Genomic DNA, 22,479 nt, shown 5'->3' with positions numbered 1-22,479 from the left:
GGGAGTTTCGATTATTCGAACGTATTTATCTGAGTATCGATAAAAATGGCGATGATATTTTTAATACACGAAGAAGAAAAGCATCGATTAGATGTTATCACATTTTTTCCCTCACTTTTCACATGTTTTATATCGTTCGTTTCACTCGATGAATTATACACTAATTTTTTTTTTTTTTTTTATAAAATTCCTTTAGGTGGCGTAAATTCAATCGACACTCACCGATGACAAACTTTTTTTTTTTTTTTTATCTTTCTTTTAAAACCGTCTCAACCGCTCGCCGCACAAAGTCTCGTAGGCTTAACTTTCGTTGCTGCGGCTTGCACCTTCGAAACTGATGCGAAGCTCGGAATGAAATTTTCTAAATCTAATTTTAAACTCGGTAACTACTGACGCAACGCCGCGTCGCGGGAGTCCGAGAAAGCGGATGGTAACGCGGCAGGCTTTACGTTTTATTTCTGGAAATAACAAGGCGCGTCTGTCTCTTCGTGTCCGTTATTTCTTTGCACGAGTGTGCCGAAATTATTTTTCATAAATAAAAAGCAACGTGAAACGGATTATTAATTTGCTTCGTAATAATTTGTGATTAAGAAAAAGATCAAGAGTGGGAAATATTTTGATTGTCGGACAATTGTTGCTGTAAATTAAACCGAATAATAATAACAATGATATTTTACGGAATATATTTTTGAGGATTATTAACCGTGAAGTTTGAAAAAAAGATGATTGAAGCAATGGATAGAAATATTGAAACGCAATTTATTTTATCCACCTTTTCGAGACCATATCGAATAAAAATTCGCACAGATGACACAAAAATGTTTGGAATTCAACAGAAAATTATATTCATTTGAACGTATTAATGTATAATCCGTCGAATGTATCCAGCGAATTTACGTGATATCGAGATTTTTGATGATAAGATTTCCGCGATGGCTGATAAGAGAGAGAAAAACAAACTGAGCTAAATATTGGTCGATGTCTTGGTCGAGGATAAATAAACAAATTTGCACAATTACTCGGTTCTTTGATCGACTAATAGGCTCGATAAACATTCAAGCTCGGAAAGTTTCTAGATAATCAACTCCGAGAGAAAACCTGCTGAAATTTATCAAGATAGGAAGAAAAAATCAAGTTCCTCTAACGCGAATCCGTTGTTATCTTTTTACTGTTTTTATTTAGCTTTTTGTTCGAACGTTATTTTTGCTGGATCGCAGAACCAGCGGACGGTCGAATAGAAATGTTAAGGCCTGATTACCGATTCTGGATTACACTTTTGTACCGGTATCATCGTAGTTGAAAGGCGAGCCGGAGCCTTTCAAAGTTTCTGTATCGCATTGTAGTCGGAAAGGGAAATCTTTTGGCCTGTTCCTCGCTTAGGTGGGCGTAGCTAATTTCATTATAAGAATTTGAAGGGGGAAATTTATGTCAGCGGATGAAAATCTTTTAGCCTCGTTAAGGAGAATTCAGTTACACGTACAAGGCTTAATCGGTGCGATGGAAGCCCGGAACTCTCCCAGGGGCAACCCTGCCCTCAAGTCGGTTGTATACTCTCTCGTGCCGTGAATGGACGGCTTTTCGATTCGTTTCAAGTATCTCGGGGTCAACGGTATTCAATTCGATTCACCTCCGGTTATTCGAATTCAATTGGAGTATGCGATCAGTTTGAATGGCTTTAAGTAATCTCGAACCGCATCAAGTATTCACCGAAATTCAAACACCGTGGAATCACTTTAAGTTATTTGAAATCGCCTGATTTTCACGCGAGTTAATTTCGGGGGTTGTTTTCTTCAAGTCACGTTTCGGGGCGCGGCTTGGGTTCGGAATTTGATAAGTCGGAAATTAAATAATTCCAAATTATTTGCTGGCGAAACTTTGAGTCGAGGAATCAAAATTTGAAGAAACAAGAAAATTTCGAATCGTCGGAAACCCGACGGCTCAACTTTGCGAAATTCAAGATTCCGAAAATTCAAGTTACGATGGAGTAGAATTCCAAAAAATAAAATATACTCACACGGAGTAGTTTAATCGACGAGAGAATGTAAAAAATCGAAGTAACCGAAAATCAGTGCGGCCAGAATTTCTAACGTAAATATATCGAAAATCCAAAGAACGAAATATCGAAGTGGTCAAATTTAATCAAACCAGAAATTCACGTAACTGAAAATCTTGGATCATTCGGATTTTCGATGTTTCAGATTTTTGAATTTCCTTATTTTTGCACTTTCGTAACTTTGAGCGTCGATTATCGAACCATTCGAAACTTTGATGTTTCGTCAGTGTTTGATTTCTTGACTTTAAGTTCCGCCACCTAAAAATTCGGAACTTTTCTAAGTTGGAATTTCAATCCCACCCCTCGCGTTTCAACTAACAAAAAATTCCCTGGTCAAACTCGTTCAAAAATAAATTCGTTTCAATTTTTCAGAGACGATTTTGATCGTCGCAATGAAATTATTCAAAGTCATGGGATTGCATTCGAATTCACTTACGAATTAAATAAATTCACTTCAGGTCTTGCGAAGTCGTAGAGTAGAACGGTGACTTTGAAAATCGTAGACTTGTAAATTTGAGGTATCTGGTGCCATTGGATGTTCAAGAATATGCAACTCGGAGGAGAAATCGGGAAGATGGAAATTCCTTCCCACCACCGGCTGCAAGCATCCCATTAAACTCTTCGTACGCGAAATTTCTCCTACGAAGTTTGAATCGAATTGAAACTCTAAGCCTGCTTAACATCGTGCTTACCTAGCTAAGCAGGGCAGTAGGTAGCTTTCTCCTTCCGAAAGTCTTCTCCTGTAATTTCTATCCTTACACCCAAGTGACAAACCGAATAAAACTTTCTCTCAGGCTGAACTTATTTTACTCAAATTATACCGGTCAACTTCTATATGAACATTTGATAAAATCTTTCAGGGTGAATAAATAACAGATCAGAAATGGCAAACTGAAGCAACGAATTTGTTGGAAATATTTTATTTTTTCACTTCTTTGTACAGAATTTCATTTTATCGTACTTATATATTCATCGTTTCGTAATCTCGTTTCACACTAAAAACATAGATTCGGTATGATTAATTTCTAACGATTAGAAAGACGAAATATTTCCAAATCAGATTTTTTCCCCACAAAATTGTATCTCTTTGAATAAGAAGAGACGAAGAAAAGTTATCTATCTTATTCCTACTGCATTTAATTTTTTTTTTTTTTTTTTTCTCTTAATGCAAAATGTTTCAATATTTCAATCAAAATATGCGCAATATATCCATTTCAATCTTATAGTGCCAATAAAGTAATAAGTTCATTTGGTATCGCCTTTGCGTGTGAGGGTGCATAAAAGTATTGAAAATTCGCTTGGCATGAGAAATGTTTCACGATATATACGCGCCGGAGAAAACAGATGAAAAATGTCTGAAGGTGAGCGCTTTCAACGTCAATTAGAATAAATTATTCACACATGCACACAGACGCAGAGACGTAGAGGATATGAAAGAGGCTGTCGGAAATACAAAGCAATAAAACGATACGTATTACGCTGTAACGTATAGTTGATACATTTGTGTGCCGCACATATAACTCTATTTCGATGAAATTCGCCTTTGAAGTATTTTCAAAGCCTCGGAAAAACAATAACGAACTTTGTTCAGCTCATTTTTTTCATAGTTTTTTTTCACTTCCTTTGTCAACTTTTCTTTATATCTTTTTTTTTCACCTTTTTTAATGCCAACAATTCGACGATAAGCCTGACTTTGATCCCTTGAAAATGTACGATGTGTGATCGCGGGAAAAAAATCGAACACATATGAATTTTTACCCGTTTAAAATTCGCAGAATTTCAAATCAAATGTTGGGCATGAAAAATTGCGACGTTCCGTTTGATTCGAACTTTCTGTTCTGCCGGGAATAAATGGATTTCCAATGTACGTATTACTGACAAATATATACACGTATACTTTTGCTTCCTTATTGCTTTTTTTCAAACAACCGATTGTGTTTTTCCTAGTTTATATATTTACTTGAAGAAAAAAAAAAAAAAAAAAGAAAAAAAATTATAGATTTCTTCGTTCGAAACTTTTTGACTTGTCAGATTTTTCACTCGGTCGTTTTTAGGATTATCGCGGAAGTTTGTCGGACAAACTCTTTCCTTTTCACGGTGGTGAAAAGTACGGCGAGAAAACTGTTTTTCCAACTTGTATCTTTCAGATTAACGTTTACGTTCACAGGACCTGGACTGAGAAAAATTTCATTTGCTACAGGAATTAGAAAAATTCAGTAAAACAAGTATCCTTGAAAAAATTGTACCAGTGATAAGTAGTAACGAGAAAGAATAGCAACGGATACTAGACTTTTCGGTAACAGCTGGAAAACTAGTTTTCATTTTCTACCTATAACTATATAAATTTCTCTCAGTTTGGGTAACAGGTATTGCAATAACCGTAATATTACCTCTCCGAGCGAATTTCTCGTTTTGATATCGACCCTGTAGGTATCATCTCCCGTATATCGATGTGAAAAGGCCGACCCAATTAGCGGTCGATTCTGCACCCCGCGAATACACCCCAGACTCAACTGACCGCATGATTACCACGATGGTATCGATGATTGAAATATACGTGTGTACCTACACGGATACCACTCACGTATTTACGTGCGGTACGTATGATGGAAAATTCTTGCCCAGTTCGATACTCAAAATTCTGTTATATCCACGTATATACGTCCGTCCATTTATCCGCTCAAATTGTAATCACCCTCATACCTCGAATAATTGCTTTCGGAATTTTGTGTCTGTGCGGAGATTTCGCAAATGTTGCGGTTTCCTTCGCGAATTCGCTGTATAATATTGTTGAGTACAGGGTAGCAGAAATTTCATCCGAAATAACGATGAGATCAAACATACGTTATATTTTTTGCAACAAAATTTCAACCGTAAATAATAATCAAAGGTTTTTTTTTTTTTCTTCTATATACCGTTTTTCAAAGGATAATAGAGACGTACCTTGTAACTTTGAACACGAGCTTTAAGGAAAGGCCAAAGTGGCGGAGCTTCAATGCCGATTCAACAATTTTCGTTGTTGTATAATTATTTTAATTAATAATCGTCGTTGTACGCGTTGTTGCTATCTCCGCAGCGATGGCGGACGTACAGTTGAAAGCAATCTGTCGACTCGAAGTAATCGCGAGGGTAACGAGACACTGGCTCGTTCTCTTCAAACTCTGCCCAGCTGTGTATGCGGAGCTAGCCAAGCGTAAAACTTGTCATATTGATCTTCGCGTCATGTTAAGGCCTCCCGGTATTCCCAGTATTCCCAGTATTCCCGGTTCGTTTGCTGTTCATCCTTAACCGAGAAAATTAATGCCTAATTCTCCCTGTTAGTTCTCTCCGCGACTTTCGCAGCCTTTTCGCAGTTCCTTTTCTCTAGTAACTTACTTTCGCTGTTTATTCGTTCAAAAGGGAGAGACAGGAGGGAAAAATTTGACGGGATGAACGGAAAGTTTGAATCGGGTTCCTCTTTTGTTCTACCTTTTCCCAAGGTGTCGTTTTTGCGAGGGTGTGATTATTTTTTTCACGTCGAATTAGCACGGTGAAATTTTATCATCGGACAGTTTTCTTTTTTCACTGATTGTCAACTCGTTTGACACGCGATTTCCACTTATCGAATGTATGTACACACTTTTTCCGAAATTTGTGACAATTGGGATTGAAAAAGCTTTGAGGAGAGAGCTTTAAAAAATGCTATAATCGGATGCTTGAGCTGAAAAAGGCTGTGATGATAAAGTTCTGAATAGAAATTTTCATAATTATATCATGATGAAAAAACAAACGGAGACGATTACATGATGATCAGGCGTAAAAAGCTTTGATCTGTAAGCTTGAAAATAATTTGTATAATCAAGCGATGACTAAGCTCAAACAACCTGCAGTGAAAAAGCCTTTTTTAAAAAAAAAAAAAAAACAATAGCACAGTTAGATATAAAAAAGCGATAAATAAGTTTGAGAAGAAATTGCATTAATCAAGTGATGATTAAGCTTGGACATAAAATTATGACGATTAGGTACGAAAAAGCTGTGATTGTGAAGCTCGACGAAGAAATCTACGAAAATATTGTAGATTAGTAAGACAAGGATCATTGACTAGAATCTTCCCAAAAATTTATTGAAAAAAAAAAAAAACCTTCACTCGGTAACCGGTATAAATTTGGACAAAAATCCATGATCGAAAATTCACGATCGAAGGTGCGTCGCAGTTTCTTTTTTCCACCGAAAAGCGGGATACTCCCGGAACGCCTGCAGGAAGTCAGAAATTAGAGGGTATTCGAATTCATTAGATGGTCCAACCAAGAACCCTCATTTCCTCCCGGTTTTCAATCGGGCAACGGTACTGGATCACCGCACGAGGGGAGACGGGGGGGAACAATGCGCGGTAAGCTTCGGCGGTAACAACAGTTCCGAAGTAGAATGGTTATTGGAAGGCCTAGCCGGAGAGACGTCGGAGGCTGAGGCGCTTCCTGGATGAAACCTGGAAACGTTTAGGGGCGCGAAGAGCGTCCGGGAATTTCCCTGTTTTTCAAGGAGAGCGGGGCACCGAGGAGGGGGGAACGGGGGGGAGGGCCGTAATCGTTACGGTTCAAAGCACCAAGGGATTCCAGATTTTAGAGCTGCAGTTGGCTGCACTGTTATTTATCGATAACTTTATCGGTCGCCTCGTTTCCTCGCTGACTGAACTGCAACCGGCAGGCAGCTGCCGGAATCGGACCTAGACACAGGCGCTAAACCGACGATTTTATAGCAACGTGTATGGGGCATTCCATGCCAACTTGCTCCGGTCTTGACGTCACCGATTTTAAGAGGGTTCAATTTGTTTTTTTTTTTTTTTTTTTTTCATCCTTACCGGCAATAAAAGAGCCTCGACAGCCTCCGGTTTCTTTCTTTCTTATATTTTTTTTTATTCAACGATCGTTTTCGAAAAAAAATTCAAGCCTTACGATCATAATTTTGAGATAAGTTATACCGTGATTGGATTGATTTTTTTTCTTTTTTTTTTCTTTTTCGTATAACATTCTTTACAGCATTTTGACAATTCTTAAATTCACAGAAATCAATGATTGTAATTTTCGAAAATCATCGAAGGATTTCGATTTTTATTCTTGACTCTGCGATAAACACGCGTTACAACGTAGTTGTACGAAGAAGGAGAAGTCAGTGTCTGATTATATTTTTCGAAAAATGCGAAAAACGTATTCTCAACTGTTTCGCAATTGAGAAATATCCGTCATCAAAATCGTTGACGTACCAGAATTTTTCTTTGTACTATTTTTTTTCTACCCAAATGTACGTTCGCGTGTATTATAATTTTTTTTTTTTCCCCCTTTTTGCCAATTGTTTCTTTTTAAAATGGCTACGCAGATCGAGGTTTAGAACTTGGAAAAAGAAAAAAAAAAAAAAAAAAAGATCAACGACTAAGGATAAGAAAAGAATGAAAACAAGGCGAAGAAGAAAAAGGCCGCGAAGTTTGAAGTTTGTCTCCGATTCATCCACGGTCTTAGCTGGCGTAGCGGCAGCCGAACCCGCGTTTTATCCGGGGGGTAAATAACCCGTTAGAATTTTGCAGAAGCCTCGAGGGCGAGGAGCCGCAAGACTTTGAGCCGTGGCGGAAATGGCGGCTGGGCTCAGTTCGGAGGCTACGCCTCGGGATTTCGGGGGTGAGGGATCGCGATTTGCGGGGGAAATATATCTATATAAAAGAAGAGGAAGAAAAAACCAAAAATAAAAAAAATGAGAAAAAAAAACCCCCGGTGCCCCGGAGGGTAAAGAAAAGGCATAAAAGTCGAAAGCTTCAATTAGATTCATCCATCTGTCGACGGTAAAAGACGCGCGAGGATCTCGGTCGGGGCGCATCGCCCGGATTGGGTAGCGGGGGTCACGAATTCTAAGATAACCGAGGTTGCGGGTGTGTTTCCATTTATTCCTACTCATTTCGTTTATTCAATTTTCTCAAGAGCGAAACTTCCCTCCTCTATACACACCGGACTTTGATAGCTTGGCGAATCGGTATCGTTGGACACTCGCAAGATCGTCTCTCTGATTGATTACGCGAATTTTGATAATATTTTGTACAAAAAAAAAAAAAAAAAAAAATTGCAAAACAAGGTGAAATTAATCACCCGTGGAAAATGTTTTCAGAAGATTACTCTTTATTTATTACTAAAGTAATGATGATTAAATCGTCGAAGGATTTTTTAGTCTTTTTCAAATTAATCATCGATCATTTGCTGTTAAGAATTTCGCAAACAAAGGATCGCAGTGAACTAGAGATTGAATGCAGATTTGTGGGTGGATTTTGAAATTCGCTCGAGTTACGAGGGATTTTGCGGTGTGGAATAAAAGCGCGGAACGTGACATTAGGAAAATAACAGAGCAAAAGATAGAGGAAGGAAAAACATTGAGACAAAAGAAAGTCAACGGGGTATGAGGCGCCGATTACGTGCTTTGAATGATAAATTTTTACATCTTGAGAAATCGATGAACCAATTTCAAGACACAGACATGCCAGGGTGAACGGTTGTTTTTGCTCGATGTGACGCGAGAGAAATTTTTTGGTTTTTTTTTAAATTTTTTCATAGATTTAAAGATTGAAGAAAAATTTGGAGGTGAAAGAAAGAAACGAAGGAAGGAAAAAGAAAGGTCGAAGATAACGTGACGAAATTTTTTCACACGAATTTGGATAAAGCGGTAAATTTTCAGGCAAAATATTCCGCGGCACGTCTGGCCGATCGATCTTATTGATTTGAACAAGATTATATAATAAGGAGCAGAACTGCCGGGACGCCAGAATAGAAACGGAGGAGAGAAATATCCTCGTCCTCTGCGGTTTCTGTAGAGAAATATCTTCTACAGCTGTCTATAGACGCCTGTCTGCCTGGCTGACTCGAACATTTCTGAGAGTTTCTTCTTTTCAATTCTTTTCTTTTTTTTTTTTTTGTTGTTTTTTTTTACCTCTAAACAAGCCGGCGATCAATTTGCCAAATCTTGATTTCGCCGAGGAATTTAACGGCTCGTCTTTAGGACGGGGGGAGAAACGTAGATCTGTTAATTCTCGGTCTCAGATTAGCAAATTTAATTGCCGATCTATTCTGCGCAGTGGAACGAGGGTGAGTTTACTGGAGCGGGTGCAGAGCAGACAGATTAAGTATACATATATATCAGACAGTCATTAGAAGAACTTGGATAAGACAAAGTTTTTAATTTCCTCGGCAGCTAGAGGATGCCTGCAGGGGCGAGAGATGGAAAGAATGGAAGAAAGGCGAGGGTTTGGCACGATTACTCTTTTCGTGCAGGGAAATCGCTTCCAGCACTCGCCCAAAATTTACTATCGAATTTTCATTAAAGATTACAGTCAGCAACACACCGTTTAACATTCTCGCGTGAAATTCGGGACGCGTTTTTGGTGATTCGTGAATTCGAATCGTTTCAGTAGGCAAACCTCTGGTGGTCAATTCCAAGTTGTTCGATTGACTCCGAGTGAACTTTGGTAGCTCGGATACCAATATCGAGTGTATTCCATGATGCGACACCGAACGCGCTACTCGATGACTGAATTTGAGTGAATTCATACTGGCGCTGTGACTTGGAGTCGGTTAGAATTAACGAATTCAATTCGTTTCGAACTTATTTCAACTAATTCGTGGTAACTGAACAAGAGACTTTGAATATTTTCAATTATGATCAGATGACTTTTTGCCGATCGATATCGATTGACTCGATGAAATTCTGTAAACATCTTCACGCGGATTTCCTTAACTCAAATTGACTCGACGTAAAGTTTCATAATTTGAAACGAACTCAGTGAAATTAGAACAACTTCGGGCGACTCTAACGCGAATCCGGTCAACTGCTAATTGCCAAATTGCATAAATTTTAACGCATAGAATCAGGCATCGACTCGCACTATCATCCTATAGTTTTGCGGTGTTGAAAACCTCGCATATTATTTCTGAAATTGAAAGGCTTGATCGATTTATCCCGATAATGTGTCGCGAAGAGAAAAAAGAAAGATGAAAATAATAATTTCATCGCTTTCTCCGTCTGTTTCTTTCACTTTTCACATCGCAAATAATAACGTCGATTCGTTAAAAGGTAACCCCTCGGGTGGCAGGAAAAAATTAAGGGTGACGGGTGCAGGCGCAGAAACGGCGCCTAACGATGATGTATTTATTTCACAGATTTGAACCCGTTATACTCACCCCCTCGACATATGTCCTATAAATCATAATTACTATACTACCCTCAACAAAAGCGCTCCCTCTCACCCCGTCATTGCCTTATAGCCGGATCGTTTCGTCGCCTGCCCGTTTCTTCTCCTTCCCAGAGTTCACCCGTCTGAAAGGTGCGCGAAGGTGTGTGTGGGTGGATGTGATACGAGGTTGCTTAAACGGCGCAGATAAAATCCAGAGTTTCTGCAATGTACGCGTGCGAGTCGTTCCACTTGTTAACCTGTACGCATTATCGCAACGCAACAAGCTTGTTCCATGATATTTGAAAAATACTGTTGGAGTGAACATCGAGGACTGTTAACATTGTTTGGGATATCATTTTCTATTCACTTTTTCCAATCACACGATCAGAACAAGTCAATTATAGTAAAAGTGGAATAGCAAGAAGAGTGGATATCCCCTCCACACTCGAAATTCTAGAAGAGGGTTTGCGTCTTGGCTTGTAAGTGTCGATAACCGAATCTGTATCCGGAATTTTCCTTGCTATTTCCACTAGCAAAAGCGTTATAAAATCATGTACGTGCTGTTTCATTTCTACAGCCTGTTTTTCGATATATCGGAGTATTTTCGAGCCTGTATTTCGAAAGTTGCGGTCAGATTTTCTAAAACTTAATTTTACCGAAATCTTGCAATTGTATTGAACGTGAAAATACGATATTGCGGTGACTCGAAATATACGAATCAGCTATCTTCGTTGAAATTTTAAAATCGTGGAATAATGGAAAGGCTTTTTTCTTAATTTTTTTTTTTCTGTTTTTATTATTTGCGAATTTATGATTACATCGAAGAATAATCTGTTCCTGCAGTGAGAAGACGTGAAAGTTATAAAGTTTGGTACAGAAAATTGATTCGATCTGTGAAAAGAATTTCTTCCATGAGCGTATTTTATAACACGGTTACCGTACGACGTCAGTTTGCCGATCTTCTACAGGATCAGTATCGGCACGTTGGGATCAGGATTTGTGAAACCGTCATGGTTTAGCAGTACTGGATATACACAAGCGAAAGCATGAAAGCAGTGAGGAATATCGGATCAACCCGGCTTGGCTCCGAAGATCCTCCTTTGGCGTCGTATTTTTGAACGAAAATTCTTTTGTCAGATGAGCACATGGCAGGTATTCCCCGATGCCTCTTCTGCAGCGAGTATCGCTCTTCTCACCCTTTGACAATCGTAATTTGCCGAGAGTTCGATCGATCCGTTTTTTTTTTCGGTACAGCTTTATTTTCCGAAGAACGTCAAGTTTCTCGTTGATTAAAAATCTCAATCACTAACGGGGAACGAAACGTCGTGTTCGAACTTTACGTTCTTCCTCGTGTATCCATTTTCAAAAAATGCAATCGACACGATTCGACAAAAATTGCTGCGCATCTTGTAGAAAATGTCGCAGAGGTGAATAACGGGACTGAAATTAACTCTCCAAAAAATGTGTGAAAAAAAATTCTGATGCCCTTGGGTGTAATTCGCGAACTCGAATACCTGCAAGCTTTGGTATTTGCGAAATATGGGAATAAACGGGAGTTGGTTAAAGGGAGTGCAGCTGACACGATTCGAGGGTGCGAAACGTGAATCCGAGGGCGGATAAGCGCGATCGTGTTGAGCCAAAATTTAGTTTTATGCCCGGTCGTTTGTGCGACAATGAAATCCTTTGTTCGTGACGGTATCGCGCCCCCATTCTTCATTCACAATTAACTTTTACCATCCCGACTTGTATCGCGAACGCGAGGTACTTTCTCCAACCCCCTACAAATTCACCCTCCGATTTTCGCCCTCTTTCTCCTTGCCGTTAAAAAGCTCGATCGAAGAGACGGATTGGCGGTTGTTTACGCCGATGTCAGCGAGACGATTTGAGCTTCTTCGATCGGCTCGGTAAACGCGTTTATCCGCCTGCTGGACATTTCGGAAACGGATATCAGCCTTTCGACGAGATAAAACCGTTCGCCGATTTACTTGGCGCGTACAATTCGTTCAATGACCCGAATGCCAATGTGTACTTACAACGAGGCGACAAAATGAATAATTATCGCGCAAGGAAACAGCGAGGCTCGTATCTGACCGTGTTTCGCGATGCGTGCGACGCGACAAAAAAGGTCACGATGAAAGTTTGCGCGGTGGCGTGTGAGAATTACAGGTACCGGCTTATCAGATTTTCTTACCTGAAAAGCTCGCAAAAGCTGTGGTAGACGCGTCTGAAACTTCTGAGGCAACGCGGTTCTGTTCAAACCATTCGACCGGTGTTCAATAAGTTTTTTACAAGAATTTCACGTATTTCGAGGAAAATCGACAAGCTTTTAATTCGGACGAATCGAGGATAAAGAGTCGCAGGATGTGCGATACTTTATAAAACGTCTTTCAGAAATTTTCAGCCGACGGTCGAAGAGGCGGGTAAAAGCAAAAGACGTGTAAAATCCGCGTAAGGTATGCCGTGAGAGAATTTTCGAAAATTCCGCCTCTTACGCACCTGTCGCAACATTTTCAGAAGCTAACTGAATGAATCAAAAAACTCGGATTCCAAAAAGTCTTCAACACACGCCTTACGAAAGAACTTTATGGATATTTAAAAAAATGTGCGAGTACGAAGTGATTCAGAGAAGAAAGAAAACGAACATTTCAGTGATTTCGCAATCAAACATTTTTGGTATTTGCATCCGTTTGAAGACCGTTCTTCTTCCCATCACCGTGCTTTTACGGAGCTTTTGATTCAAGACGCTGTCGTGGGTCTTGACTTCTAGAAATGAGTCATCCATGTTTAACCGTGACCTTGCGGAACATCGTGACGAATGAAATCTATGCCTGCGCACAAACACCCACACGTGGTATACACTTACGCATACGCACACGCAGGCATAGACATTACAAGCAGCCGAGGGTAACGTTACGGGGTTTTCGGAGAAAATGGAGGTAAATATTTAACGGCGTCTGGCGTCTGAGTTGCGGGTTGGCAGCGAAGGTTGGCATGGAGAGGGGGAAAGATAGAGGAAAAAAAAGCAAACCGCACGAGTCAAGAAGAAACGTCAAGTGACGTTAGGGACGATGACGGGTTAAGTGGAATCTGGCTATAAGGCGATCCGAGTCTCGCAAGTTCTTCTGCGATTCCCTGTAATTTCCACCTTGTTATGAAAAAATTCAACCCCCAGACAGTGCATTTGGCTACATCGATACACCAGCCATACGTCTCTGGGCACGTATCGTATTATGTGGATACACGTACACACGTATATACATACGTATGTATACGTTCGCCTACTTTTGCACCTGACGGAATATTCCGAGGTGGAATCATTCTCTTGTATTGCCCGTCGTAAATCACGCCCGTGGGGTATGGAGGGAGGGATGAAGTAGGGTGGGTATCCTTCTTCGTCAAGAGAATGTCAACGTTGTTTATGCACGCGCTTCTACACGTGTATTATTATAACTATACCACCCATGACCCCCGCAAACGCACACACACACGCATCCCCCCTGAAAAATTTTACCCTACCCCTACCCCCTCCTCCCCGTGCACTATACCTTACACCATGCTGAGAACTACGACTCGGGGATGAAATATTTCCCGAGGATATAAGAGAGAAGGAAAAGAAACGTGAGGAAAGAGGAGGAAAAAAAATGAAACACCGTGGAAAGCGAAAAAAGTAAAACAGTAGGCGGGTACCTATCCGCGAATCCTGCGGATCCTTCCTGGTTTACGACTTCTTATAGATATATACACATACCACACACGCACTTTACAGCTTTTCGTATTTCCCGACGATCCTCCACCCTTCCATTCCTATCGTGGAAACCTTTGCTCGTGTTTCCGTTCTCTTTCGACACGTTCGTATACATTCGTTCGACATTGTATTTGCTTGTCGCTTATCCGCGGAACTGCAGGGTGAGGTAAATGTGGATTGAAATTTGACGCTGTAAATTTTTTCGACATTTTTCTTCAATCATTGTTTCATCGAGTCAGGTCTGCTCTTCGTTGGGAATCGTATTCGAAATTGGGTGAGTAACCATTCACCGTTAATATTGCAACACGTTTGTTCTTGATCGTGGTCAAATTTGTCAATTTTTGTTTTTATTCTTCGTCCAATCTTTTTTTTTTTTACCGAAACAAAAAAAAAAAAAAAAAACACCACAAAAAACGAGGCATCGAAACGAAACTGAAAATCGGTGATACGCTAATCGCCGATACCATGGAAGCGTCGTGCAATCAGCCCGAAAAAAAAAAAAAAAAAAAAAACAACGAAGTAGAAAAGTGATAATGACGCAAAAACGAATGCACGAGGCGGGGGCGGGGGGATGGAAAGGAGGAGCCGGAGGGTTCAAAAATCGGCATCTACGTTTCGCATTTCCAATCCCAGACTCGAACCAAGTTTCTACCCTGTAATTTTAGCCCCCTCATCTCACCCTCTGCCCCTGACGTATCGACCGTACGAAACTTCCACCCTTCAGCAAGGCTTGCGCGGCGCCGGCGCAGCTGACAGGAAAGCTTTCGCCTGACGCCAGTTTGTCGGGGGTCGAACGAACAGCAACGTCGAACCCGGAGCGAGCGGTCCAGGGCTGTAATCTCGTGCCCGTCGAGTTTCAATCGCGATTTCTCCCCCGCGAGTTTTACCAACGAACTCTCTCTTCCTCCGAGCACGACGAACAGTCGCGTTAGTTCGCGTTTCATACACATTGCACGAAACGTACGGTGAAGGAAACTGTTGTTTTTGTTGTTGTTGTTTTGTCGTTATTTTTTTTTTTTTTTCTTTTTTGGCTCTCTTTTTCTTCATCTTCTCTCTCGCAATTCTATCGTTCTCTTTATTATTCGCGAATCTTTTCTTCGTTCGAGCTTTCGTCGCTTTTCACTTCACGACATTTCTCTTCACACAATCATTCGACGATCGCTTTCAATCGCTGTACAACGCTTGATGCAATCATCGGTTTTCCCCATTTCGAATGTTATATGTGTGTATATATATATATAACCGATCGAGAGTGTGGTCCATGATAATAATACTCGTCGCACGTGGTACCGCATGCGATTGTCGATAATTTGTGCGTGTAATAATTTGTTCAGTGCTCGTTGCGTTTCGTCGAATTCTTCGCACAGTGAGTGACTACGGATTCGATAATTGAAAAGATATAAAAAAAAAAAAGAAAGAAAGAAAGAAAGAAAAAAATAGAGGCTGCGAAGAAGATAACGTTGATCGTGCGATTACTGTGACTGGTTTTTTCTTTTCTTCCTGCTTTCCCTTTGGTTATTTTTATTTTCGTTTTTTCTTTGATCAAGTGAGAAAAAAATCAAAAGACACCGAGCACTAATATCGGTACAGAAGCTAAACGCTACGCGTCACAAGAATAATCAAACACAAGGATAATCAGTTTTCACGTAGATTTTAACAGAGAATAAAATTTACCGTCTTTCAAACGTTTCTCGGTATGAAATAACTGATTCTAACGATGAAAATATACATCTAGGATTAACAAAGCGCCGGAGTGTGATTATATAAATGATAATTGTACTCGCGTTTAATATATTTGTGGAATAATTTTCATGGCAGTGTGGCATCGAGTGATTTTTACCTCTTGCGTATGTTAACGCAAGCCTTTAACGCGAAGAGGTGAAGAATTAAACGCTATCCTCTTTTTTATTTAAATAAAAGAATTTACTTCGTCCTCCTTTAACAAAGCACACTTTTCTTCCTGAAGTGTAATTTTCAACGAAGACCGACTAAGTATATTCCGAGCAACGGAAATTGGGTCTTGCGAATTGACCGAAATTTTAGGATTCGAAGTTACGGCTGGTCGTCGACCAAGGATTCGTATTGACACCTCGTTCCGGATTTAAAACAGCATGCCGAAAACGAATGAGCGAGAATTTCGCGACATCGGAATCAAGTTGTCAGCGTGTTGTCAGGCTTGTCACGCGTGAACTTGTCTCAAGCGGTTATAACAAGCCCGCAGCTTATTTTCGCGATTCAAAAGGAAGCAGTAGCAGAAGAAGAAGAAGAAGAAGAAGAAGAAAAAGAAGAAGAAAAAGAAAGGCGACGAAGTCGGAACTCTGAAGTTTGAGGCGCGAAATCCTTCCGTCGGAACCGAATCGGATCAACGCCAAGTGGTTAGTAATTTTCTATCGAACGATGGTCGAACCATTTCCAAAAGGATGCAGCGTGAAAGAATAAGAAGAAGATCAAACAGCGGGTATCCAAGGGTCGGCCTCTTCTTCAAGATCCTGAAGGCAGGGGCTTTTTACGTTTACCGTAACCTGACGCACGCGATAAAAAATGAAATAGTGTTCCTGTGACCGATTCGTAAGAAATGCCTGCCGCTGCGACAGAGGAAGTGGTGGATTCGTTGAAACGGCACGTTGTTGGTGAATATAATTGGCGGCGATAAACGTCGATCGGCAAACTGAGAAGCGGAGGAGGAATCGAACCGAGGATTAAGGCGGCGGGGATGCAGCAGCCGTACTTCGGCGTCGCGACGCTGGGCTTTTCATGGCCGTCGAGCTTACGCGCGGATTCAAGGCTGAATCGGTATCAGGGATCCCGCAATTTGCCTTCCAAATCGTTGACTTGATGACGCCAGCTTGAGAATAAGGGGGGAAAAGCTGAAAGCACAAAGCTCAAGCTCAAGCTTGCGACCACCCGGCGGCATGTCGCCGGTGGCGGCTTCCGGTTGTTCTCGTTGACGATTTTCGGAACGGTCAAACCGCGGCAATATGACGAGGAACTGCCGCCGATGCAGCTTCCTATTCGGGATTGTCTACGCTATGATCGTCACGTCGAGTCACGCCGAGTTGAGCTCGCGTATCGTTAGGACAAAGTACGGCGAGCTTTCCGGCGTCATCGTTAACCTCGAACGATACCTCGAAAGCGTCGAGGTCTTCAGGGGAGTTCCTTACGCCTCGCCACCCATCGGATCCCTCCGCTTCATGCCTCCGGTCAGCGGGGCGCTTTGGCAGGGCGTTAAGATCGCCGACAAATTCGGACCCGTTTGTCCCCAGAAGTTACCTGTTTTATCAGAAAAAATACCCAGGGGTCGGCTCGAATATCTCAGGCGGCTTCTTCCCTATCTGAAAAACCAGAGCGAGGACTGTCTCTACCTCAACATTTACGCACCGGTTCAAGGTGAGTTTTCAAGGATGTTTTTGAAACCCCGCTCCTCGTATTGTTTCAAATTCTCGTACAATCCAAGAATCTTCGAATATGGAAATAAATCTTGGAATTGTAGGGAGATCAAAGAAGCATCGATTGTTTTTCGACGTATCGACCCTTCAGGTGTTTGTTTATTTAAACATCTTTTACAAATTCAGACCGTGAAGATTCAAATTTTTACGATTCACGCATCGCCAATAACATTGAACACTCAAGGGTTTAAGACTAGTGTTATGTTTAAGAATTTTCTCCGTGTATGAAACTGAATTTCATTTAACAATCTTGTGAAGTATGACATCTTATCTGTATTGTGTGAAAATTTGATTGGAAAATTACAAACGGTGAAAAATTTACAGTCGTTTTCTTGGGACTTGTTTTTGTCGATGGCGTTTGCGGTACCAGACCTGTCTCCACTGTTTTTATCTGAAGAACAAATGAAAAATTCTTGCACTGGATAGATAAAACTCGTACTTGTAGAAATTTGAAAATTAAATTTTTTCGCGCCACGGCAGTCTCTGGAATTAAACAGGCGATTTTTTTTTATTCAAAATTGTTCAGTACTTGTACTTAAAATGAAAAAAACAAAAAAAAAAAAAACTATGACAGCTATCGAAAAAACGGTTCGACAAGTAGTAAATTATTGCGTGAAACATCACTGTACAAAACTACATCCCGATCAGTCCGGTAGTCGCGGAGATATTTCCGGTACCGATTTTAAAAACAATGTTTCGAGAAAGACGCGCTTAAAATTTTTAGTATGAAATAACTAGTTTATTTCAAACTTACACGAAATCGTCGATTCCTGGGCCATATGACGGATCTTCCATTAGATCTTTTTTTTTCTTTACCGCGTCAACCTCGTTCTTCCTTCTTTAATGTCCTTTACGCCGCTCGACCAGTCGATTACAAAACGCTATAACTTTAGCATTACTGCGAATTTCTTTATAAAAATTTCAGGATAGACACTGGAAGGATATTACGTACTGTGCGAATGAGAACCTTTTTGAAAAATCATTTTTTTTTTCATCCGCTCAGGTATACGTAACCCCTTAACCCACAAAGGAAGATTCTGTTCATGCTCCAACCTTTCAAACGGTAAAATTTATGTAAAATGGAAAAAAGTTTAGAATTTACCGAGAAGATTGATCGTAGCAATTGCCAAATTTAGACCAAGGGTTTGAGGTGAAGAGAATTCTTTACGTATGTGCGGATTAAAGTTCAGGCTAAGCTTTCGAGTTTGCATTTTTCGAACTTGAGGTGGAAAAAAATCAAACAATAAAATATTACGTGTCGACTGTAAGCTTCGGAAGTATCGTTAAAAAGGTGAAAATACTCGTGGTTTGATTTTTTCCGTATTCCGAAGTACCTACACGTTTATACTTGGATCGTTTAAAAATTAAAAAGAATCCGTACACTGATCGAGTATCTTGTGTTATTTTCTATGCCACGTTGTATCGGGGATAAGAATCGAGTGACTCTGAGTGGAATTGATTGACGAACAATATATACCGACGTAGCTTTTGGAATAAAAAAAAAATTATCAAGGTTGAAGTGAGCCTGTAATGGGGTTACAGACAGGATCTCCGGAAGGCTGAAGAAGAGTGTCTCGACTATACCTCGTACCTTGTGTCGTATCCTTTCCTTTTTCCTCTTCACCCTTCCTCTTTTTGCTTTCCTTTCATTCTTGGTTTCTTTCTTTTTTTTTCGTTTTTTTTTTTTTTTTTCTTCTCCGTTTCTTACCACCACTCCGCGATTTTTCTTCCGCTTCTCATTCTTTCCTCGCGGCTCCTTGAAACAGCTCTACGAGAATTTTTTACCCTGTTACTGAGTCCCTGGGATAAAAATAAGCCAAAGTTGAATCATCCGCGAATTTTCATACAATTTTTTATACCTCACTGCCGATGCTGATGATGCAGGTTAATCTCGTCCTAATTTTAGCAAGATGTTATTTCGTATTTTGCGACTCTGTGCGTTGAAGAAGATGAAAAGAAAAAAACAAAAAAGAAAAGAAAATTGCAAGTTACCTTTGGTTTCTCGTTTCTATCAACGATGGATTTCTTTATTTATGGAAAATGAATTTTGATTGATTTCACTTTTACACTTTAAACCTTGATCTTATGCTTTGCTAATCGAACACGTTTCACGCACGTGTGATATGAAAAACGATAAAGTGATGGTACGTATTGAAAAATTGTCGAGAAAAAACAAACAAACAAGCAATGAGGTAAAAAATAGAACAGCCTAATTTCGAGACGATAATTTCTCGGCGTGTCCTTTCGGCGAGGGGCCATAATTCGTTTCGCGGCGAGTGGAGGAACGTCGGTGAACAAAGAATATCTATATGTCAGGGAGAGACCGTTAATTTGCCGATTTGAATAGGAAGTGTTATTTTATAGCCAGGTGTCCGCTCTCCCATAAATTCCGTAACGCGAGCCCGGGGAATGCATTTACCCTTCTTGAACGGTCTAATCCACGCCCAGCCAGCCTCGCTGCAACCCGGAAGCAGAACTTACATTCTTCGTCATACGTGACTCGATGGGTCGCGTAACAAGAATCATCGCTCTCCCTCAGCGTCGAATTATTTTTTATGGTTTATTTTTTTACGCTAACTGTGAATCGTCATTTGACTATCGATGATTTTTTATTTTTTATTTTTTTTTGGTTCGTTCGGTATCTTCAAATCGAAATTACTTTTCACAGAGAATAATGAAAAAGCTTGCAGGTGATGACTTTTTCGAAATCCGTCCTCGTCCCGTTATAAATTACCGATGTATGTAATATCGAAGCAATTTACTCACGGCGGTGTTTTAATTAATTACACACGATAATATACGCAGATATTATACGGCGGTATTTTTCTCGCTGAAATTTTCACCGGCAATATCTCGGCCGAATCGTTTATAACTTAGCAACGCGTAACCAGGTATCCAATTACGGACGGATCGCGTTATATTATAACGGAGTGTGTGTACCCTGATTATTATTAATAATGTGATAATAATTGCTTCACGCCCGATAATATTGCCCGCATTTCTGAACCACGTGTAGGAGCGGCTGTGTATCAGCTTCCGGCTCGTGAAACCCGCATCCTTGATCACCGAAATTACCCCACCTCGGCGGGATTCCTGCCCTGTTATATTACAAAGTGTACCAATATACTGCACGGAGCTCGACGAGTATCCACGTCAGGTGTACAACATCGGCGGGAAATTCCTCGAGGAGTTTGATCTTCGAAGATGGGCAGATCACTCAAAAGTTCGACATTAGTTTCAAGACACGGTCCGATGCACCTCCGCCACTCGAAACCGACAATCGATCGCTTATTGTTAGAGACCCGAAATTCATCTCCCAATATCCGATCAAAATCCATACCGCCGTACGTTTCACAATTTTTTGCTATTTTTATTCGACCGAGAATCAGTCATTGATTATTTTCATTTTTTACTACAATCGAAAAATATTGTTCTAAGTAGAAAATGAATATTAGTTTTCTAGTTGTTAGCGGAAATTCTAGTATCCGTTATTATTCTTTCTCATTACGATCGCTGTTACTATATTTTCTTTCAACCGTTGCGAAAATTTAACGCTGGTGCAAGAATAAATTGACGTTGAAGCCTCGTTTAACTAAAAAACTAGAGTAAACCTCAGGAACTGATTTTGCGTTGCAACAACCAAGAAAGTATTGACGATAGCGCAATATTCAAACAGTTTTTGTTTAACGATGCCTGTTTCACTCAATTTATCTAGTTACTGTAACAAATGAAATTTTTCTCAGTGTAGAATCGAAGAGTATCGCGAATTCTCGAAATAATTTTTCATCCTTAAGGTGACGAATAGATCTTATATCCACCTGATTTCGCAACTGAGGATCAAAATTTCAAACCCACGAATTTATTTACATCGATACATGAAAATCAACACAGAAGTTAAACCGATATCGCAAAGTTCTTGGGGGTTAAATTAATTGCAAAAAAGTACAGGTCGGAGTGTTGTATTAAAATTTCCGCCGTCGCGTAATATCGTCGAAGAGATTTGATACGTTGAGAATAATTACTCGATATCGTTAACAAAATTCAAATAACAGGAATGAAAGATTTCGCGAGTATAAAACGAGAGTCAGGAGCGATATTTCTGAGCCGGGCCCCGTTTTCTTTCCCCGTGGGGTTGACGCCTAACCGAGTCGTTGAGGCGCACCTGTAAATTAAGGGTTTGCCCTTCCATCTCGTTAATAAAACCGTATAACCCAGCAGCCCCATTCGGTATTTGCACACGATATTTATCCACGCTACTACTCGATATCTCGGCACTCGCTCACCGTTCCTCGAGCTCCTCACCGGCGTTAATTAAGATTCACGTAACCCCGGCCGAGAAGCAGACTCGCGCTGGAGGATCGAATAAGGAGAGACCGCCGGGACTTGGAAAGGAGGTCACGTGACACTGGCGGGAAAATTTAGTGTTGGGAGGGGGAGAAACGAGGCGAATTATCAAGTGGCCCGAAAGACCTTTTCGTTGTTTGCGAAAATAGGAATTTCTTGAGCGAATATTTTTATACTCGCATTTCGCCATCGCCAGAAATGGCTGATGAGAACATTCTTCTTACAACGTGCGAAGGGTTTGACGGACGACGAATCAAACCGATGGACAAAATTTTGTCCAAATCGATTCGTCCGGCTTTCGGTTACATCGACGACGTAGAAAAATTTTGCAGGCTTACAAATGAATTACGTGTTCATATTTTTTCACAGAATATTTTTGTCTGCAGGAAAATTGTTCGAAAGAATATTTTCTACCGGAAAATTGTTATACGGAATATTTTTTTACAGAATGTTTTTCCACAGACTATGTTTGGGCGAAAAATGTTCCCCAGAAAAATATTCTGTAAAACAATCTTACTTTAGAATAAATTACGCAAAATTATTTCTGATGCGACCTTCGAATTTTTTTCTTCTGCAGGAAAATTTTGCGTAGAAAAATAATTTTCCAGAACATATTCTGTAGAATATGTGTTCCGTATAATTGATTTCTGTACAATCGATCCTTCACAAAATTTAGAAGGTGAGCATAATAAAACAAATTGGTCAAGTC

General features: G+C 40.3%; 1 protein-coding gene across 2 annotated transcripts in view; it reads left to right on the top strand.

Annotated features, from left to right (window-relative positions):
• NLG-3 (neuroligin 3) overlaps nt 1-22,479 on the top strand; it is a 551,048-nt gene that overhangs the window by 319,968 nt on the left and 208,601 nt on the right. The window contains exon 2 of one of the 2 annotated variants that reach the window (XM_069134073.1): nt 16,248-17,367. In XM_069134073.1, coding sequence (XP_068990174.1) covers nt 16,959-17,367 — 409 coding nt within the window. In that variant the 5' untranslated portion in view covers nt 16,248-16,958. Of the gene's footprint in view, nt 1-15,046; nt 17,368-22,479 lie in introns of those variants that run through there. The other variant, XM_046616522.2, reaches the window with a different exon arrangement.

Source organism: Neodiprion pinetum, chromosome 3, assembly GCF_021155775.2.
Source record: "Neodiprion pinetum isolate iyNeoPine1 chromosome 3, iyNeoPine1.2, whole genome shotgun sequence".
Taxonomy (NCBI): domain Eukaryota; kingdom Metazoa; phylum Arthropoda; class Insecta; order Hymenoptera; family Diprionidae; genus Neodiprion; species Neodiprion pinetum.
Note: the sequence above shows the minus strand (reverse complement) of the source record. Positions and strands in the feature narration are given on the sequence as shown.